The following is a 20,429-nucleotide window of genomic DNA, read 5'->3' as shown; positions in this document are numbered from 1 at the left end:
GCATTCATTGCAAGCAATATTGCACAAACTTACAAACCCTATCGTTAAGGTCTTCCTGCACAAATATTGCTTAAATCAAAATATACCAGATGAATCAACATTGCGCAAAAATTACATACTGACAATTTACGTAAATGTTCGGGAAGAAATATGCAGTGAACTCGAGCACAGTATTATCTGGATTTCAGTTGGCGAAATTACAGGCACTTCTGACCATTACATTACAAATTTAACTGTTGGTGCTTTAAAAGAAGAGCCACTCCTTACTATTTAGCAACCTGCAAAGAACTTTAAAAAGTAAATCATTCTATGATTACCAGATTTGTGAATAAGGGTATTAGAAAATATTTCCTGAATCTTCTGCAGATGAAAGGGTGTTTTTGTTTATTTCAGATGCTGCTCCTTATATGATCAAAGCAGGAAAAGCCCTCTGAGTATTTTATCCCAATTTAATTCATATTAGGTGTTTTGCTCATGGAGTACATCGCCCTGCTGAAGTACGTTCCATGTTTGTGAATGTAAATAAACTGATCTCATCCACAAAGAAAGTGTTTCTAAAGGCTCCTGCTCACATCAAGACCTACAAAGAGAAACTACCAAATGTGCCTTTACCTCCCAAACCAATGGTAACTCGGTGTACGTGGGCTGAAGCTGTGTTGTTTCGCAATGAACATTTTGAGGCCATTAGAGGGGTAGTAAATGACTTTGATAGTGCAGAGGCTTTGGCAGTTTGCCAATGCAAGGAAGCGTTTAATGATTCCGGTATTAAGAGACATTTGTGTGATTAGCACTCGTTTTTCTCGTACACCTGCAAGTATTAAAAAGCTTGGAACTCAGGTTTGGCACTGAATGACTATTCAGTTAAGAGATAAAATTATTCTAGTGAACTCCTCATAAGCTGGAGGTATTCCCAAGAAAACTTAAAGAAAAGTTTGAAAACATTTTAAACAATAACCCAGGCTTTGAACCCTTGTGCCAAATTGAGTTTTGTTAATGGGATGGATGAACTTTTAGCAGAAACAATAACTGCCAACATAGCACCCAAATTCAAATACTGCCCAGCAACAGCAGTTGATGTAGAATGGTCCTTTTCTGCTTATAAAAATGATTTGAGTGATCAAGGACAAAATCTTACTACTGAACATTTGGAACAGTACTCGGTTGTTTATGTTTAAAATATTGGAAAAATGTACAATAAATTGTAAATGATGCTGTGGTCTGATAGCATTAATTAATAGTTAACGCTGTTCAAAAAAATTAGTGTACGTTGTTTTTTAAATAAAATATTATGGAGCTTTTGAACATGTCCCTCTGCGTGTGATACACCTCAAAGTTGGTTCTGTACATATCGATTGTTTCATTGCGACTCCCTCGCATCGCATCCACTTGTTACCAACAACAATATCAAAGAAGGAAAACTTCTTTAACCACGGTATGCGTCCCCAGTTTCCAAATTTTTAGAAAATAATCCCAGAAAGGCCCCTTTCCTAACCTGTACCAGAAGTATTCAGAAAATGATATCACCGTTCTAAATGTACTGATTTTTCACGTGGCCGGCACTCTTCCTCGTAATTGATATGCACAGGTTCGACTTTGAGATATAGTGTACGCAGTAACTACCATGTTTTTTTTATTATTTGATCTTGCATATTTTGACACTTTTCATGCATTTTTAAGCATTTTTCACGGCTGTTTTAAGTTTTTATGATGCATATAATCTGGTCTAGTGATATACAGAAGGTGGAAACACAAAAGGGTGAATTCTGTAATAGTACCACCTGCAATCCGAGGATACGTAAGTGTCAATAGTGCTACTTAACCTACACCATCACAGCAGAATGTCAGCTATCAAGTATAATTCTCGATAGTACCTCTGTATCAAATGCCCCCTTCCACTTGTTGCTGAGTTTGAAGCTTGTATGTTTATTAAACCTGTTGAGTACTTTTCCTAGTCTTCTTGTGGATTAAATTCCAGTAATCATGCATGGGCCAGAACTGCTGCCTTGCTGCCTTTCAAACAAGGTTCCCCTCCCCCAGTTTGTAGAGCAACATTATTCAAACAGGATGAACCATGGACACACATGATTGTGAAATCAGTTTCCATCACTCTACGGACATCCGAGGAGGAGGACGAGGATGAGATCAGTGTTTATCATTCCGTCGACACCAAGGACATTAGAGATGAAGCACAAGCTCGGATTAGGGAAGGATGGGGAAGAAATCGGCTGTGCCCTTTCAAAGGAACATTTGTATCAATGTAGGGAAAACATGGAAAACCTAAATCAGGATGGCCAAACCCGGGTTTGAACCATCATCTCCCTGAATGCGAGTCCAGTGTGATAACTACCGCGCCCTTTGCTCGGTCTTACACCAAACATATTACATACTGAACAGTCGTGGCCTCAAGAGTTCACAGAGTTTAAAATATCCATATATATGGAATGAGGTACTCACTGGCGCACTAGTCCATGCTAAATGTAGACAGGCAAAATTCAGTAACTGATATTTGAAAGTGGATGAAAGTACTGTCAGTTTTCTGATACACTGGTTCTATAACCACAGCTGTCATGGGGAAAGGACATCTGCAAAAACGTCAACAGTGTGCGCGCACATGCAATTACTTATGGCCACAATACAGTGATGAGAGATGTATAAACCAACGACTGTTACAAATCTTGAGTGTTATGAACAAAAATGTAACTGGAATGACTCGAACAGACACTTTCTTCCTATAAGAAAGAAAGTAGCAAATAAAGTCTTAGTATCTGTAAATGCATAACGAAGTATTATCCTCTCCCAGAAATGCAAGCCTATGTAACAACTGCCCATGTTTATGCTTATATGTTGCAATTTCTGCAGGCAAATTAATGCATAATATTCACAAGTCAATGATTTAACTAGTGGACTGAGATTCACTTTTAACTTACTGAGCAATTAATGGAAAATTAATGATTTGTGAAGAAAACTGTATTTCTTGGATAATACATAGTTTGTACAATCTGTGGCTTTAACACACACACACACACACACACACACACACACACACAAATATTACATGATGTACAGGTATATGACACATGCGTCTGTAATAACAGGAATGTACAACACAGACTGGGAAACAAAATATTACATCACAATAAAATTTTCTGCAGTCACATTTTTGCTATGTAAACCACTATCCTATATGTACAAAATTTGGGGTCACAATGAATATTTAATACAATAATTAATATTTTTTAACAATGTCAGTTTTACATACTGTGCTTAAAAACATGTCTTCTATGGTATAAATCAATATATATTAATACTGAACACATGCCAAAATATGTACATGGGAGTTGTTCTAATTTAAGACACTGAAATAGTTCCTCTAAATGACAGTGTACGATTACTATTGAAGGCAAAAAAATACAAACACTACAAAATTTGAAGAATGTATATTCTTTCAATTTTAATACTTTTATACAATCATTATCCAGTACACACTATACTTCCACCAAAACATTGTTACACCTATTGCCCTTATATACCCCAGCCCATAATACTTTACTGTGAAAGGATGTGGGAAACAATATGACAATTCTATTTACAAATTCATGGTGTACTTTATGCACGCTTTATTATTGCATAATTTAATGAGTTACCAAATAAAAAGAGTGACACACGCAACGAAAAGTCAGGTTTTGTTTTTACACACTAAGTGAAGACATATCACTGGTCTTCAGCACATAACTTTTAAATATATTACAGTAGTGGAAATTGTCTCAGAATATTGGAATGTAGTTATCAATTTTTGCCCTGTGTTTCTGGGCAACACATTCTGCAATCCATACAATGTTACGACATTCCTGTTCCTTCAGTTTCAAATACGAATAGAACACACCAAAGTGGAACTGTTGTAAAAATGCATTCACATTCAATCGTACCTGAAAAGAGAAATGTGTAGGATTCAGATAATGTTGGAGAGCTTCCTTCATTCTTAGTCCAAGTTCTCTTACTACATAATAATTTCAAGACCTACTTGTGTGTCAAGTAACTTACCATTTGATGTGATGCATCCACTATTAAAAAGAAACAGAAATGAAAGAAGGCAACACCCTATCAGTGGATTACTTATGGGTGTCATGTTGACACTTTGAGATATCATAAGCTCAGTAAGATCTTTCACCTCTTCTGGCATAATTGCATCACAACACTCAGGAATGCACACCTAGGCATATGCTGGGAGAGAGAGAGATATTGCAGAAGGGGAATAAAATTTATAATTTAGAGGAATTAGTACATCTATATTCTGCAAGATAGCTTAAGAAACATCTACCACTGGATTTAGTTGAGGATATCCACAATGCTTTCCCATTTATTGAAAACAACTTGTCATGAAGTGCACTGCTCTTTCTGGATCTCCTCTATTTCTTCTGTCATTCCTCTCTGGTACAGGTCTCAGACTGAGACGCAATATTCTAGTATAAGTCAGCAAGTGTCTAGTATAAGTCAGCAAGTGTCTTGTAAGCCACCTCCTTCAAGGGTGGACTACACTTCCCAAAGATTTGTACAATGGATCTCAGTCTTGCATTTGCCTTTCTTGCTATTTATTTTGTGTGCTCAAGACACCTTAAATCTCTCCATATACTTAGTTCCAGATGTTTAATAGGGTTGACTGCTTCCAGAGGTTGACTAGCAGTTGTGTAGCCATACAGTAATGGGGTAACAGGAGGCTGTAAATGGCTTGGGTAGTAAAACAGCTGTTTAAATACTGATGATGTGGTGTGCACAATGTTCAAAAACTGGTGCCATTGTTTGCAGGTGGCAATTCATGTGAGTTGGGAACACGTTAGTTGTCACTGTTACACAGAACACTGCTCAGTAATTATAACACTGCTGTTAGATGACATGGCTGCTTTCATACATGTTCCTACCTTTAACTGTGCACGAAATGGCTGTAAAAAGTGTTTAATAGGGGATGTGGATGAGTTGGTTTATGGGACAGGTATTGCACATGGATCATCCATAGGTGAAAGGGGCTGTAGGGCACCAGACTGCAATACAATATGATGTTACAATATGATGTTACATAGGTTGTGCGGGCAATAGAACATTCTGGAGGCCCACAATAGAGTTTTGGTCAGGATAACACCCACTTCCAGGTGTGATAAGCAGTAGCAGAGTTTCCTGCTCAAGTCTTGCATGATAAGGGAATTACTGGTCAGTGGTTGATTCACAGCCAAGGTAGGACTCCTGGTGTCATGTGAAATATGTTTCTGGATTACATGGTCAGAATATTTTCACTCTGCAAAGGCTCTGGGAAATTATGAGCATATTTGAATAACTATTGCTTCCCTTAGTCCAAGGATTCCAAGACTGGACAGGGTAACATCTACCCATTCAGGCATAAGACAAGTAGCTTAAGATAGCTTCTTTGGTTGATGTCCAGAATGCTCTTTCAGCTTTTGTAGACCAAATGTTTATCTCACAAATAATGCATGCAAGTTATTGTTCCCGGTCATCTTGCAAAAATAACAGATACAGTTTAAAGCTAGACCAATGCTTGAATTGTATAATTGTAATGCCAGAGTGGGGAGCCTTGAGAATTAAAAGAGGGTAACATCTCTGGGAAAAATAGGAATGGGGTAGCGGGTGGGAGGTCCACTGAAAGGAATATACAGACTAGGCGAGATTTTACAAAGAATACGTAGGAGCAGATTTTGGCTACGGAACATGTAAGTTTGTTCAACTTGTGGGTTTATAACGAATGAAAGTTTCGTGGTGAAACCGATCAGAGGAAAAATGTCGTAAAAATAGTTAAAAATGAAAAACACTGAATTAACTTTGCAATTGTTGTCCCAAAAGACAAAAGGATGTCAAACAGTTAATAAAATGAAGGGAGCACAATGCAAATCAACAAATTAGTTTTGCCTTTATATTACAAAAGATGACGATTACTGATGTAATTCACTCTTTAATCTGTGATCCCTTTCTAGTACAAATAAATGCTAAAATCATAGGATTATAACATTTTACTGATGAAGTTGAAATAAAAACCACCATTCTTAATATTTACTTCCCACTTATACAGATGTACAAATGGATACTAGCTGATTGTCACAGTAAATCCAATAACATATTACACTATTGTCTGCTTGTTTGAATGTTTTGGTGCTGCCCATGCTAATGGTCTTCAGTGAAGTAGCTACTGGCATATTATGTCATAATCTTCCTTTTGTTCTTAATAATGTCACACTTTTCATTAACTCAAAACATGTTTAACTATAATTAGTTAAAGAGCAATTTTTGCAATACACATAATAGTTTCAGCAGCAGCTCCTCATTCTTGCCGAAGAGCAAGTTGCTTCCTTCTTTGGATTGATGTCATTACAGTCACCATTGAATAATAGCAGACTATGTGTACAGCATTCATTTTGAAACATCTTTCAGATAATATTTTTTCTTGCTGATATATTCAGCCAGGTGAGTGGTCACTAAAAATGATGTAATTGTAACATGATCTTTACCATATCAGGTACATCAAATGAAAGTCAGTATTGCAACAATTGTAGAAAGTACCACAAAGGTATCACAAATTTAGAAGCTAATGACAACATACCACTTCCTGCTGGTAGAATGTTAGTCTCATTCACCCTGGACCAAATAACCCCACCTGGGCAACATGCATTCAGAGGTCTGAACAGGAGATTAGTTTACCTCCAGCATAGACTTCTGCACCCTCTTCTAACTAAGCTATTGGCATAATGATCTGATTCCATATGTGAAAGTTTAAAGCTGCCATAGTGTATGAATTTTTACTCAAAAGCTATGTAGTGATTGGGATGAAACCCATTACTTTTATATTATCTGACAGACTTATGCACAAAATTAGATTGCATTAAGAATTGCCCATACAATCTTTGTTTTGCAATATATACTTTTAACACACACTGATGAGTCAGACACTGAAAGAAAGGATTGGAAAAATATAAGTTGGTCAATTACAAAAATAGGTCTGTGCCTGCCAGGATACATAATAATATATCAATGAAAATTACCACTTTTTGAAGATATAATGTAATTGGATGGATCCAATAAAACATGTATCACTTCCTCCTCTTCTTATAACCTATTAGGTGCCAGCTCAGGTGGTAAAAAGGAACATGTCGTTGCCATAATTTAACACACAACCAGTTACAAAGCACATTCAGGGACTACCAATGCAGCCTTCTTAGATCTATACATGTCCAATATTAGATGTGCAGTGCTGAACTAAAATATATAAAAAAACTATTGTCTAAATCTTATAAACACAATACACTTTGCATTCCTGTAAAATATAAATAATTCTGTACCCTTTATCAGTTAGAGTGGAGAACTGAATTTAAGGCCAGTTTGATCCCTATCAAGTGCCACAACATTCTGCTTGAAATGGATCACAGATGGCCTTATTGTTTCAAGATGGCACATTAAATTTCACTCTACTGCTACACAAAGTACATACGGAATGTCACTGGTTGTGGGTCACACAACAAGAGAGAACACTAGGCTGCAATTGGTAGCTCATAAGCTTAATTTAGAAGACGAATATGGAGAGATGGATTAGTGTTTAATTTTCCTTGTAATGTAACATACTATTATTATTATTATTATTATTATTTCTTTCTTTTCTCAGACGTTAAGTCTGGTCAAAAATGGAAAGTGACGCGGACCTTGATCAAGCGTGACTTCCTTTTAACTGTACAGTATATGTTATATTGCATTTAGGAACTTTCGGGTAATTGAACATGTATCAATAATTACGGATTTCTGTAGTTGTACATATACATTTGGATGTAGCTGTATTGCGTTGATGTGCTGGTGGATATTGTGTGGTATGACTCCTGTAGTTGATAGTATAATTGGTATAATGTCAACTTTATCCTGATGCCACATGTCCTCGACTTCCTCAGCCAGTTGGATGTATTTTTCAATTTTTTCTCCTGTTTTCTTTTGTATATTTGTTGTATTGGGTATGGATATTTCAGTTAGTTGTGTTAATTTCTTCTTTTTATTGGTGAGTATGATGTCAGGTTTTATCTGTTATAATGGTTCTATTCCAGTATAATTTGTATTCATCATTCTCCAGTACATTTTATGGTGCATACTTGTATGTGGGAACGTGTTGTTTTATAAGTTTATGTTGTAAGGCACGCTGTTGATGTATTATTTTTGCTACATTGTCATGTCTTCTGGGGTATTCTGTATTTGCTAGTATTGTACACCCGCTTGTGATGTGACCTACTGTTTCTATTTGTTGTTTGCAAAGTCTGCATTTATCTGTTGTGGTATTGGGATCTTTAATAATATGCTTGCTGTAATATCTGGTGCTTATTGTTTGATCCTGTATTGCAATCATGAATCCTTCCGTCTCACTGTATATATTGCCTTTTCTTAGCCATGTGTTGGATGCGTCTTGATCGATGTGTGGCTGTGTTGAGATGATACGGGTGCTTGCCATGTAGTGTTTTCTTTTTCCAATTTACTTTCTTCGTATCTGTTGATGTTATGTGATCTAAAGGGTTGTAGAAGTGGTTATGAAATTGCAGTGGTGTAGCCGATGTATTTATATGAGTGATTGCTTTGTGTATTTTGCTAGTTTCTGCTCGTTCTAGAAAGAATTTTCTTAAATTGTCTACCTGTCCATAATGTAGGTTTTTTATGTCGATAAATCCCCTTCCTCCTTCCTTTCTGCTTAATGTGAATCTTTCAGTTGCTGAATGTATGTGATGTATTCTATATTTGTGGCATTGTGATCGTGTAAGTGTATTGAGTGCTTCTAGGTCTGTGTTACTCCATTTCACTACTCCAAATGAGTAGGACAATATTGGTATAGCATAAGTATTTATAGCTTTTGTTTTGTTTCTTGCTGTCAATTCTGTTTTCAGTATTTTTGTTAGTCTTTGTCTATATTTTTCTTTTAGTTCTTCTTTAATATTTGTATTATCTATTCCTATTTTTTGTCTGTATCCTAGATATTTATAGGCATCCGTTTTTTCCATCGCTTCTATGCAGTCGCTGTGGTTATCCAATATGTAATCTTCTTGTTTAGTGTGTTTTCCCTTGACTATGCTATTTTTCTTACATTTGTCTGTTCCAAAAGCCATACTTATATCATTGCTGAATCCTTCTGTTATCTTTAGTAATTGGTTGAGTTGTTGATTTGTTGCTGCCAGTAGTTTTAGATCATCCATGTATAGCAAATGTGTGATTTTGTGTGGGTATGTTCCAGTAATATTGTATCCATAATTTGTATTATTTAGCATGTTGGATAGTGGGTTCAGAGCAAGGCAGAACCAGAAAGGACTTAATGAGTCTCCTTGGTATATTCCACGCTTAATCTGTATTGGCTGTGATGTGATATTATTTGAATTTGTTTGGATATTAAGCGTGGTTTTCCAATTTTTCATTACTATGTTTAGGAACTGTATCAATTTAGGATCTACTTTGTATATTTCCAATATTTGTAGTAACCATGAGTGGGGTACACTATCAAAAGCTTTTTGGTAATCAATGTATGCGTAGTGTAGCGACCTTTGTTTAGTTTTAGCTTGATATGTCACCTCTGCATCTATTATCAGTTGCTCTTTACATCCTCGTGCTCCTTTGCAACAGCCTTTTTGTTCTTCATTTATAATTTTGTTCTGTGTTGAATGTGTCATTAATTTCTGTGTAATGACTGAAGTTAATATTTTGTATATTGTTGGTAGGCATGTTATGGGGCTGGGTTTGCTGTGTCTGCTTGATCTTTAGGTTTCAGATAAGTTATTCCATGTGTAAGTGTATCAGGGAATGTGTATGGGTGTGCAATGTAACTGTTAAATAATTTATGATATGAATTAATAGAGGGAAACATTCCACATGGGAAAAATATACCTAAAAACAAAGATGATGTGACTTGCCAAACGAAAGAGCTGGCACGTCGATAGACACACAAACAAACACAAACATACACACAAAATTCAAGCTTTCGCAACAAACTGTTGCCTCATCAGGAAAGAGGGAAGGAGAGGGAAAGACGAAAGGATGTTGGTTTTAAGGGAGAGGGGATTGGAATGACTCCTTACCCTCTCCCTTAAAACCCACATCCTTTCGTCTTTCCCTCTCCTTCCCTCTTTCCTGATGAGGCAACAGTTTGTTGCAAAAGCTTGAATTTTGTGCGTATGTTTGTGTTTGTTTGTGTGTCTATCGACGTGCCAGCTCTTTCGTTTGGTAAGTCACATCGTCTTTGTTTTTAGGTATGTTAAATAATTTAGTTAGATGTGAATGTGTTGAGGTGAACTTCTTTAGCCAGAAATTTGCTATTTTATCTTTTCCAGGGGCTTTCCAATTGTGAGTAGAATTAATTGCTTGGGTGACTTCATGTTGCAAAATTATCACTTCAGGCATTTGTGGTATCATCTTGTATGTATCTGTTTCTGCTTGTATCCACCGTGCATGCCTGTTATATTGTACCGTGTTTGACCATATGTTGCTCCAGAAGTGTTCCATGTCTGTTATGTTTGGTGGATTGTCTATTTTAATGTGTGTGTTACCTATTGTCTGGTAAAATTTCTTTTGGTTTGTGTTGAATGTTTGGTTTTGTTTCCTTCTATTTTCACTTTTTTGTATCTTCTAAGTCGTTATTATTATTATTATTATTTTCTTATCTTTTCTTTTCTCCCTCGTTCTTTTCTTTATATATATATTCCAATTGTTCATTAAAAGGTGTAATACAAACTGGTCGAGCTAGTAAAGTTTATTTGTACATTCACGATGACCATAGCCAACTGTTCATCATTCCAAGACGTGCTGAGAGTCCTGCATCAAGAGGATTGAAGCAGACAAGAATAATTTACGTGAGCAGAAGATGGGTGATCCGGAACCAGTATTATCATACCAATCTCAATGCACAATGGTGGTAACAGAAAAAGAAGTACGTAAATTTAAATGCTGAATATATGTACTGAATATTGAGGGTCTGTTGATACCAATGTCAGTTAAAGTTCACTCAGGATATGTGTACCTTCCAATTTCTTTCAAAATTTCCCTTTTAATTATTTAAGCAGCAGTTTTTAATCAGTTTCCAACATATATCACATTTTAGTCCCCCCGCCACTATTCATCCTTCATTGAACAGTGTGTAATAGCTAGGCAGCAACAAGGATGTGGCATGAAAATGGCCCTGGTTTCTTCAAAGCATCCATAAAGACATTTGCCTTAATTACTTAAGGAGAATAAAGAAAACCTTCATCTACATGATCACACAGAAATCTGAACATTGCTTCTCCTCAACTGAAGTCAATTATCTCATCCACTAGACTAGCCAATTGGAGTAAGGCTAGTTTCAGAGCCATATATCCACAGCTGAAGTGCTTTTAAGATATCCCTCTACCACAATGCATTCAAATCCTTAAGGTACAATATCCATGTAAGTTATTTATCAGATGTGAGGCCAAGAATCATATAGCATTTTTAAACAGGGTTTTATGGGCAAAATGCTCATTTTGAGAGCAGATAAAGTAAAAAATGTCAACTATAAAATAATGACATGGTTGAGAAGAAAAAAAGGAGAAACTGGACTGAAGATGCTGCTACTAACCCAACTATATCAAAACTAACAAGTAATTGCTGCAAGGAGAAAGAACTATAAATTACAAAATTATCCATAAACAATATTAAGATACTTTACAGCAGGTACTATGGAGGACTTACCGTTAACTGAATCTCTGTGAGACAAAATTCTTTTATTTAAGTTTAAGTATCTAAGTATATCAGAAGTATATAAGAAGAGAGGGTCTTTTCAACATTGGAAGAAGAATGCAGAAACTTAACATGTGGAGCTGTACAAGGATATGATGCCTCCAAGTGCTATCATAGACCAATTCTGGATTAAAAAAAAAAAAAAAAAAAACAACTGCATAAGAGAGAGTGATGTCCTGCTGTCTACAGGAAGTTCACATTTTCATGGTTGGAAAAATGCCTTCTGAACCTATACTGGAAGAGGAAAATAGTTTCATGGATACCAGGAATCACATAGGACTCTCTCATACTAATGAGACCAACACTCCCTTAGCATTTGTTCTCCGGTGCACTAATATACTGTTTTGCATTCAATGACATCCAGGTACAGTTTGCTGGACCTCAGACTCTGCAGACAGCAGATTCAATATAAGACATGAGCATTCCCCATTTCACTGTTGTTCAGAACCAAAGTTCCAATTCTAAATTGCCACAGTCTCTGACAGCAGTAGAAAACTGGATCCTGGTTGCAGTGGCCATTGTCAGAGTGTAGTACACCATCACTACGTAGGCTCTTACTCCAACCGTTGTCAACCTTCTCTAGGAAAAAACGTTGTTGGTAATGTGCCATGACAACCATAAACCCTTACGTTGGCATCTCAAATTTGTGGGTTTAGTAGAATGTTCAACCAAACCAAGAAACTTGCCAGACACTCTTCTCCCTATTTTCTATTGCTTGCTGTAGTTTAGGCTTTGTGAGTTCACTGCTGCGAGATATTTTGTGACAGCAAGGCAATGCTCCTTGCTCTGCAAACAACATGCTTTAATTACAAGATTTATCTCAAGTGTACTGTCACGCATCCAAACAGTGTAAGTAAAAGCTGAGAAGACTGGGAGAAAAACGTGCTGTCAATATATATTTGTACACACATGGAGAACCTGCCATTATGTTTGTAGTAAAAGGGATATAGGAGCCACGCTAATTACAGAAACAATCACTCTGAACTACGTTGTTAGCGCACTTAAAGCCATCATTTATCATTTATGAAGGCTTTAATTTAAATCGTAGGAATACCAGAAGATTTAGAATGTTTCTTATGAAGTCAAGCACATGGTGTTACACTAGTAGCTTCACTTTCTTCATTTTTTTTCTTTGTTCACACTAATATTAATGGATACAAAGTGATAGACATTTAGTCTCAGTACCGTGTGAGAGAATCAGATATTGATTGAAGTCAAAGTGTAAAAACCATAACTGCTCTCTCTCTCTCTCTCTCTCTCTCTCTCACACACACACACACACACACACACACACACACACACACACACACACACACACACACACACCCCACACACACTTAAAATGTTCTACTGTACACCAATACGCATGATATTGTGCAGTATATATTCTTACAGTTCATATAACATAGCAGTAACATTACCTCATGTTCAAAGAATTTGTCCTCCAGTGTTTTTTCTCCTGGGTTGTTCCCTGCACCTTCAAATAAAGCACTGTATTCCTGAAGAAGAAAAGAATACAGTTAATTTCAATATTATAAAAAATTATCAGTTCTTTTGTTACTACCCTAAGTAACAGTGCACAGAGCTCAAGAACAGAAAAAGTTAAAAGTATACCTTAGAATCATTTAATATGGTGTTCATAAATGTGTCAATCTATCTTTGTTATTGTTTAATATGTTTGATTGCATAAGGCCATTTTTTTCATAGTGTTTCCTGCTCCTCCAAAGTTTGAAGAATGGTTCCAATTTTCACCTCAAATTCACTCACTTTAACTTCTCACTCTCTAGGAGCAATAATTTCTGATGTTATTAGCTTATTTTTTCCTTCGTCCGCACACTTTTTTTAATTCTAGAAAGAGGCACACTTATGTGGTTGAATAAGAACTCACCCCAATGGAATTAGATGCTAAATAACAAGACAGGAACTACAGGAATAATCAACTGATCTGACAGTCAGTTCTTCCATCCACTGAATACCTTTTTATAGCACAAACCAAACAACCATTCAGCACTGCAATGCTTTAAGGTAGCTTATTATACTATTATTTCCTTTGACAACATTACACTGTCCTGTAAGTGATTTAACTATTTTCATAAGCTTTTTGTTACCACTTACAACTGTACCCCACATATAGAGAGAAGAACACTCACAAACATCAGAACAGTCTACTGTGCAATGTATGGGGCATAATTAGGTTTCTATGGAAATAGTCACACTATAAAAACAAGGGCAATGTAAAATTTGTCAGGCTGATGGCAAGTAATTGTTCTGCAATCAAAATTGTGCCTTTTTTTAAAAACTGGTTTCCTTTTATGTCAATAAATGAGACCAATGTTTTACAGTGGTTAGATTCCACCCATGAAGATTTAATCAAAGACAAGAATCTCTGCCACATCCCAGAACGGGGTCACCACATTTCCAGCACAGGAAATCTGATATATACCCCCCCCCCCCCTCTCTCTCTCTCTCTCTCTCTCTCTCTCTCTCTCTCTCTCTCTCTCTCTCTCTATCTATCTCTTTTCTGCAACTCAATCAGCTTTCACAGCCATTTTGTTACTGGTATAAAGTGGTGGAACCACTTACCATTGACAAATTGCTAAACGAATCAGCTGTATCGGTCAAATGATTCAATAACAGTGCCACACTCACCAGGCCCATGGCTTGATATGTCTAACTACAATCTGTGAAATACCATTTTGTGCACTTCCTCCATGTTTTCGTCTGTGGTTGCTTTCTTGGGATACTGTTCTTGCGTATTCAAGAGTACAATCACCTCTGAATACAATCACACTTTTCAAAACAGTTGAAATAAATTGACATGACCTACAAAACTTAATCAACTATGAATGATTATTTACAGACAATAAACCAAAATAAATAATTTTATAATTGGATGGTGTTTCTTGTTTATGAATGAATAGTAGTAGCAGAGGGGATTGCCAGAGAAAGATGAAGACTACGAAGCAGACTGTCCAACCTCTGGGATAAAGAATTGAAGACAGTTGCAAATTTCAACTGGCAGAAAACAGAGGGGCATGGAAACATCTACTGAAATTTTATTTGTTAGTTCAAGATTAAAGAGGCTTCACCTATTTTTGTAAAGGCTAAATTAGCTGAACAACAAAATGAAAAAAATAAACAAAAAGTAAACCATATGAATGAAATACACACACAATATGAAAACTTTAAAAAGCCATATAAAGAATATATTCCACAGAGAAACTTAACACCTTATTTGCACTTTGTACGACAGATGTCAATGTAACAAAAATGTGTCATTAATACCAATGCCATCTCTGTAGTAACAGCTAAGAACTTTGCACATTTTCCTTGTACTAACTGAAAACATTAACAAGCTTACAAAAGCCACAATTCACTCCACATGAAGTAGTCCTACAGTGACAACCTGAAGCAATAAGAAGGACTACCATTTCAATTCTGATGCAGCAATCCTTGTAAGTTTTACAGTTTCCCAAAAAGTTCATTACCACCTGCTGTTATTACTTTGACATAATTCAGCCAGAACAAATTCATTTCCTAGAATTTCATTGTTGCCAAGACTTTGCAGTCAAATTGAAAGTAACGGCAGGAGGGAAGACTTTCTCCTTATAGAAGACATTTCCCAAAATGCTGTTTATAAGATACATCACTCACTTTCCTGTAGCTCTTTTTCTTTTTTAGCCCATTATGCCTGTGACTATAATCACTGATCAGTGCAAAATTTTATCTACTGTAATTTATAATTAGGGTGAGAATTTAGAATCTACGCCTCACTTATGTAAATATCTTTTGTGTTTCTTTATTCTGGATAGTATTGTATGAGAGTTGGTGTAATGTTGTTTATCTTGCTAACATGTTTAATAAATCGTACAGTTTCAATCAGGCCCCCCCAGCAGATTACTTTGCTAACAATCTCACTAAACCATCCTTAAAAGCTCTAAAATATTTTAATCTTGGTAATTACTACTGATAACATTTGAAACATTCAGACCAAAGATTTTCTTGAGTATGATACTTACAGCATAGTATTCAGCTACAGCTTTTACTTGTTCATAGTCATCTGCACGTGCCAAAGCAGCTAGACCGTCAGGATGTAGCTTCCCACAACGAGGATACAGTTTGGCACGATCATCCTTTGTTAATTCAGTGCCAAATGAATTTATTGTAATAATAATTGCTCGTCTATCTGCTTCAAACTGCAAGTCATACATCACAACATAATTTATATTGAAAGCCATCATAAAGTCGTAAGTAATAATTTCAGAATATTTAAAATAAGGATTCAAAATATGTAAAATAGTAAAAATTTCAATGAAAACATAAAAAAAAACTTGTGTGTAGTATAGTACATGGTGCTCCTATTTATGTTTAGAAAGTCTGATATTGCTAAACTTGCTGCATTTACGTGCTGTAAAAATTTATATACTGGCACTTTCCAGCTACTAATGCAAAAGTAGCCTTACAGTACCTCTGGAATTGGTAAGAAAACATATCAGTTACCTCATGATTTTGCTATCACAGCAACAGGTATTTTACAGATCACTGGGATTCATGAATGTTAATGCCACTGTTGAGGAATTATCAAAAATATGAATTACTGGAAATATGGAGCACTTCACTGGAGTATTTACTGGATGGAAATGGAAATGAAGTCCCATGCTTCCTGACAGCGCGTAGGAGAATGATGCAAGGAATGATGCGACTGGATAAAACTTCCATTCTAAAAATGGTGAATGTCCTGGAGAAATTGGTGATGATGAAACAAATGAACAACTGAGTGAAAATGTATAGAAACTCACAGCAGATAACTACAAACTGGTTGTGTGTGTAAGCATATTTGTAAAACAACAGGTACCATAAGAAAAAAAACAGCAACGCCCTTTTGAAATACCTAGGTTACATAATCCCTTTAGCAGTTGGAATAAAGCATGCTTGTTCCTGCACAAAAACCATTTTCCTCATTAATTGTCTTCATGTAATGCAGAGGACGTGGTTGGATGATATGGGGGGCGGGGGGGGGGGGAGACCAAATAGCGAAGTCATCAGCCCATGACCTCAGGTGGCAGAAACAAGGAACACAAACACCACAATTCAGTCAAGTGGAATGGAAAACAGGCAAACAAAGAACCAAAAAGGAACACTGGGACAACAGGAAGAGTAAAGAACAGGAGGAAGGGAACAGTGAGAGCAGGGATGCCCCAGAAACACTACACAGGTTGGGTCACCAGCACAGCCACTGACTCTTCCCGATTCCCATACCATACCGTAATAATGACAACAGGGACAACACCAAGGGAAGCAGACACAAGAAAAAGGGAAATAAAATGATACAGAGGACAAGACAAAACTTAAGGAGAAAGGGGGGCGAGGGGGAGGGGGGACCTGGCCAGTGTATAGGCAACGCCAAGGCCTCCATAACCAATACCAACACTAACCAAGGGATACCAATTACTGTAGGAAATTCAGATACTTAAACCTGGGAGGACAAACCATTTTCACGTAGAAATCCAAGGACAGACATAACCAAGCGAGGGTCATCTGCTAACACCTGGTTCCAGGAAGGTGGGAGGGTGTATCCAGTGTGAGTGGCCGAAAGCCAGGGGCAGTGGCAAAATACAGATCACCATGAGGGGGGGGGGGGGGGGGGGGGGTCTTCGTGGAGTAAGAAACCATGGATCAACCTAGTATGGCTGATACAAAGATGGCAGAGGATGGTAGATTACTGCTGGGAGAGGAAGAGGGAAGAATGCCACATGGCAGTCTCCTTGATTGCATGTAGTTTACTAGAGAGGCGGTAGTCCCCCCACCCCTCCCAAAAGAGTAAGCCCATGATTGAGGAAAAAGGGATTTGATATAAAGCCGCAAATCTGCAACTAGAGGGATCACGGAGAACAAGGGTATAGGTGGCTACCGCCCTAACCAGATGATCAGCCAGTTCATTATTTAGGATACTCACATGGTGGGAAACCCAAAGGAATCAACTGAAGAAGCGGTGGATGGCAGAGACCCGGCAGGGACCAAGGGGTAGGAGGAAAAACACTGAGCAAGAGCAGAATTCAGGTTAGGGAGGACTATTTAATAAAGCAAAGAGCCCATTAGATGGCAATCAATAGCGCAGTAATGACCCCACACATGGCAAGCAAGCGATGGTGTTCTGTACCAACAGAAGACATGAAGGCATATCCCACTTGATCAGCTGATTTAGAACTATCAGTGAAAAATCACTGGCATCCTGAAACTCCCATAAGATCAGGCGGAACAAACAATGCAACACAGTTTGAGTGATTGAGGCTCTCAAGACCCAGGAAACACAGTCTGAATCTGGGGCCGAGGAACTAATCCAGGAAGGGGGCAGGGGGGCAGGACGGGAGGGGGTGGTGGTGGAGGGTTTGTTTTGTTTTGTTTTGTTTTGTTTTAGGGCACAAAAACAACTAGGGTCACATAAGCCCACGTCAAAACTATAGAACACAAAGACAAACAGAGTAAAAAATGGCTACACTTTAATCCCAATCGATGGAAGAGAAGACCGGTACAAAAAATTAAATGGCCTTTGCCAGATTGCTATGACGGATACAACATAAAACGCGGTCGACAGTCCGCATGTCGTTCGCTAAAACGGCTGATCACTCAGATGGCAAACATAAGGGCAAAACGTCGGGAAATGGTGGACCGTCAAAGGTTGAGTGCAATGTGGTGGGGGAGCACCACTTAAACGGTGATGGCTAAAAAGACAGTGCCTGATATCCAAACTAGCTAAAATGATCTCCTCACAGTGAGAGGGCCAAGAGGAGGTCATCCAAGCTGCAGGGAGAGGCTTAATAACCCGAAGCTTGTTTCCATGAAGGGAGGACAAGTGGAGACGCCAAATTGAAACCACCTGCTAACAGACAGCAATACAGAGATTATCGGAGGAAATGTAAGAAGCAATGGGCCCAAGTACGAGGACTGCAGCCTTGGCAGCAGTGTCGGTGGCCTCGTTTCCTGTTAGACCAATGTGACCAGGAACCCACAAACATCACAGTGGCTCCATCAAGAGTGAGCAAGTGACAGCTTTCCTGGACCTGTTTCACTAAGGGATGGATGGTGTACAACACACAGAAGCTTTGGAGGGCACTGAGAGAGTTGGAGCAGATGACGCAATTGAAAAGCCTATAATGCCAGATGTACTGCATGGTCTGATACAGGGCGAAGAGCTCTCCTGTAAACAGTGAGCAGTGTTCTGGAAGCCGATACCGAAAAACATCGGTGCCAATGACGAAGGCGCACCAGGCACCGTGGTCAATCCGAGAGCCAACAGTGCACACAAAAGTACTATTGCGATGTTCCATGCAAAGATTGTGAAACTGAAGGTGCTAGAACAAGGCTGGCATAGTGTCCTTAGTAAGCAAATGAACACCATGATGAACGCGGGTTGCCACATGAAGTCAAGGTGGTGAAAGGTTCACACCAACCGGGAAAGCTGCTGGAGCAAAAGCCGAAAGCGAACTCCAGGAAGTAAGAGAGAAGAGAGATGTGCCCCACACCGGTGATCAAAGGAGTCATCAAAGAAGAAGAAGAAGAAGAAGAAGAAGAAGGCATAGGATGGGTGGCCACGCATGGCAGTTGAATGGCAGGCATACCTGCTGAGAAGAAAGTCATGGCGGTACGACAGCAGTAGTTCAGTAGCTTCTGCACACTCTCAAATGGGCTAGTGTAAAAGGCGCCCGTGGCCAAATGGGTGCCACAATGGTGGATAGTACTGAGACAGCATAACAGGGACGGACGTGCAGATGTATAAATGGAACAACCATAGTCTAATTTCGAATGGGCAAGGGACCATTACAAATGGATGAGGGAGGTTCGATATGCTCCCCAGGAAGTACCACTGAGGACATGTAGGACATTGAGGGACCCCACACAGCGGCCTGCCAGGTAAGACATGTGGGAAGACCAAGAGTGTTTCCTATCGAGCATGAGCTCCAAGAATTTCGTAGTTTCAACAAACGAAAGAGCAACAGGCCCAAGATATAAAGATGGTGGAAGAAACCAGCTGTGCCATTCATACAAACATTTTTGTTGGAGGAAAAACGAAAGCCATTGTCGGAGCTCCATGAATGAAGAAGATCGAGATATCGCTGAAAATGCCACTCAATGAGACAAATCCATAGGGAACTGCCATAGATAGCAAAATTGTCAACGAAAAGAGAGACAGAGATGCCCGGTGGGAGACAGGCCATTATAGGGTTAATAGTGATAACAAAGAGGACAACACTCAAGACGGAACCCTGGGGCACACCGTTTTCATGGATATATGTGTCCGACAAGGCAGAACCCATGCTTACCATGGAAACACATTCCTTTAAAAATTGCTCAAGGAAACAGGGCATGTGGCCACAGAAGCCCCATGTGTAAAGAGTACGGACAATACCAGTCCTCCAGCAAGTGTCGTAGGCTTTCTCCAAAACAAATAACACAGCTACAGTCAGGGATTTCCACAGAAAACCATTCATGACATGGGTGGACAAAGTGACGAGATGGTCAACTGCAGAACAGTGTGCTCGAAATCCACACTATGCAGTAGTTCGTACATTACGAGACTCGAGCCACCATACCAGCCAGGCTTGAATCATACATTCCATCACCTTGCAAACACCGCTGGTGAGAGAAATGGGGCGGTAGCTAGAAGG

The 20,429-nt window shown here is 38.3% G+C and overlaps 1 protein-coding gene across 1 annotated transcript in view; it reads right to left on the bottom strand.

Moving 5' to 3' along the window:
• Positions 1–2,949: 2,949 nt before the first annotated feature.
• The window catches only part of LOC124615510 (V-type proton ATPase subunit d), a 68,522-nt gene continuing 51,042 nt past the window's right edge, over positions 2,950–20,429 (bottom strand). Inside the window, exons 5-7 of the mRNA XM_047143469.1 lie at positions 15,783–15,959; positions 13,185–13,262; positions 2,950–3,926 (exon numbers count right to left, since the gene is read on the bottom strand). Coding sequence (XP_046999425.1) covers positions 3,765–3,926; positions 13,185–13,262; positions 15,783–15,959 — 417 coding nt within the window. The 3' untranslated portion in view covers positions 2,950–3,764. The remainder of the gene's footprint in view (positions 3,927–13,184; positions 13,263–15,782; positions 15,960–20,429) is intronic.

The sequence above is a fragment of the Schistocerca americana genome, chromosome 5 (genome assembly GCF_021461395.2).
Source record: "Schistocerca americana isolate TAMUIC-IGC-003095 chromosome 5, iqSchAmer2.1, whole genome shotgun sequence".
In the NCBI taxonomy this organism is placed as follows: Eukaryota; Metazoa; Arthropoda; class Insecta; order Orthoptera; family Acrididae; genus Schistocerca; species Schistocerca americana.
Note: the sequence above shows the minus strand (reverse complement) of the source record. Positions and strands in the feature narration are given on the sequence as shown.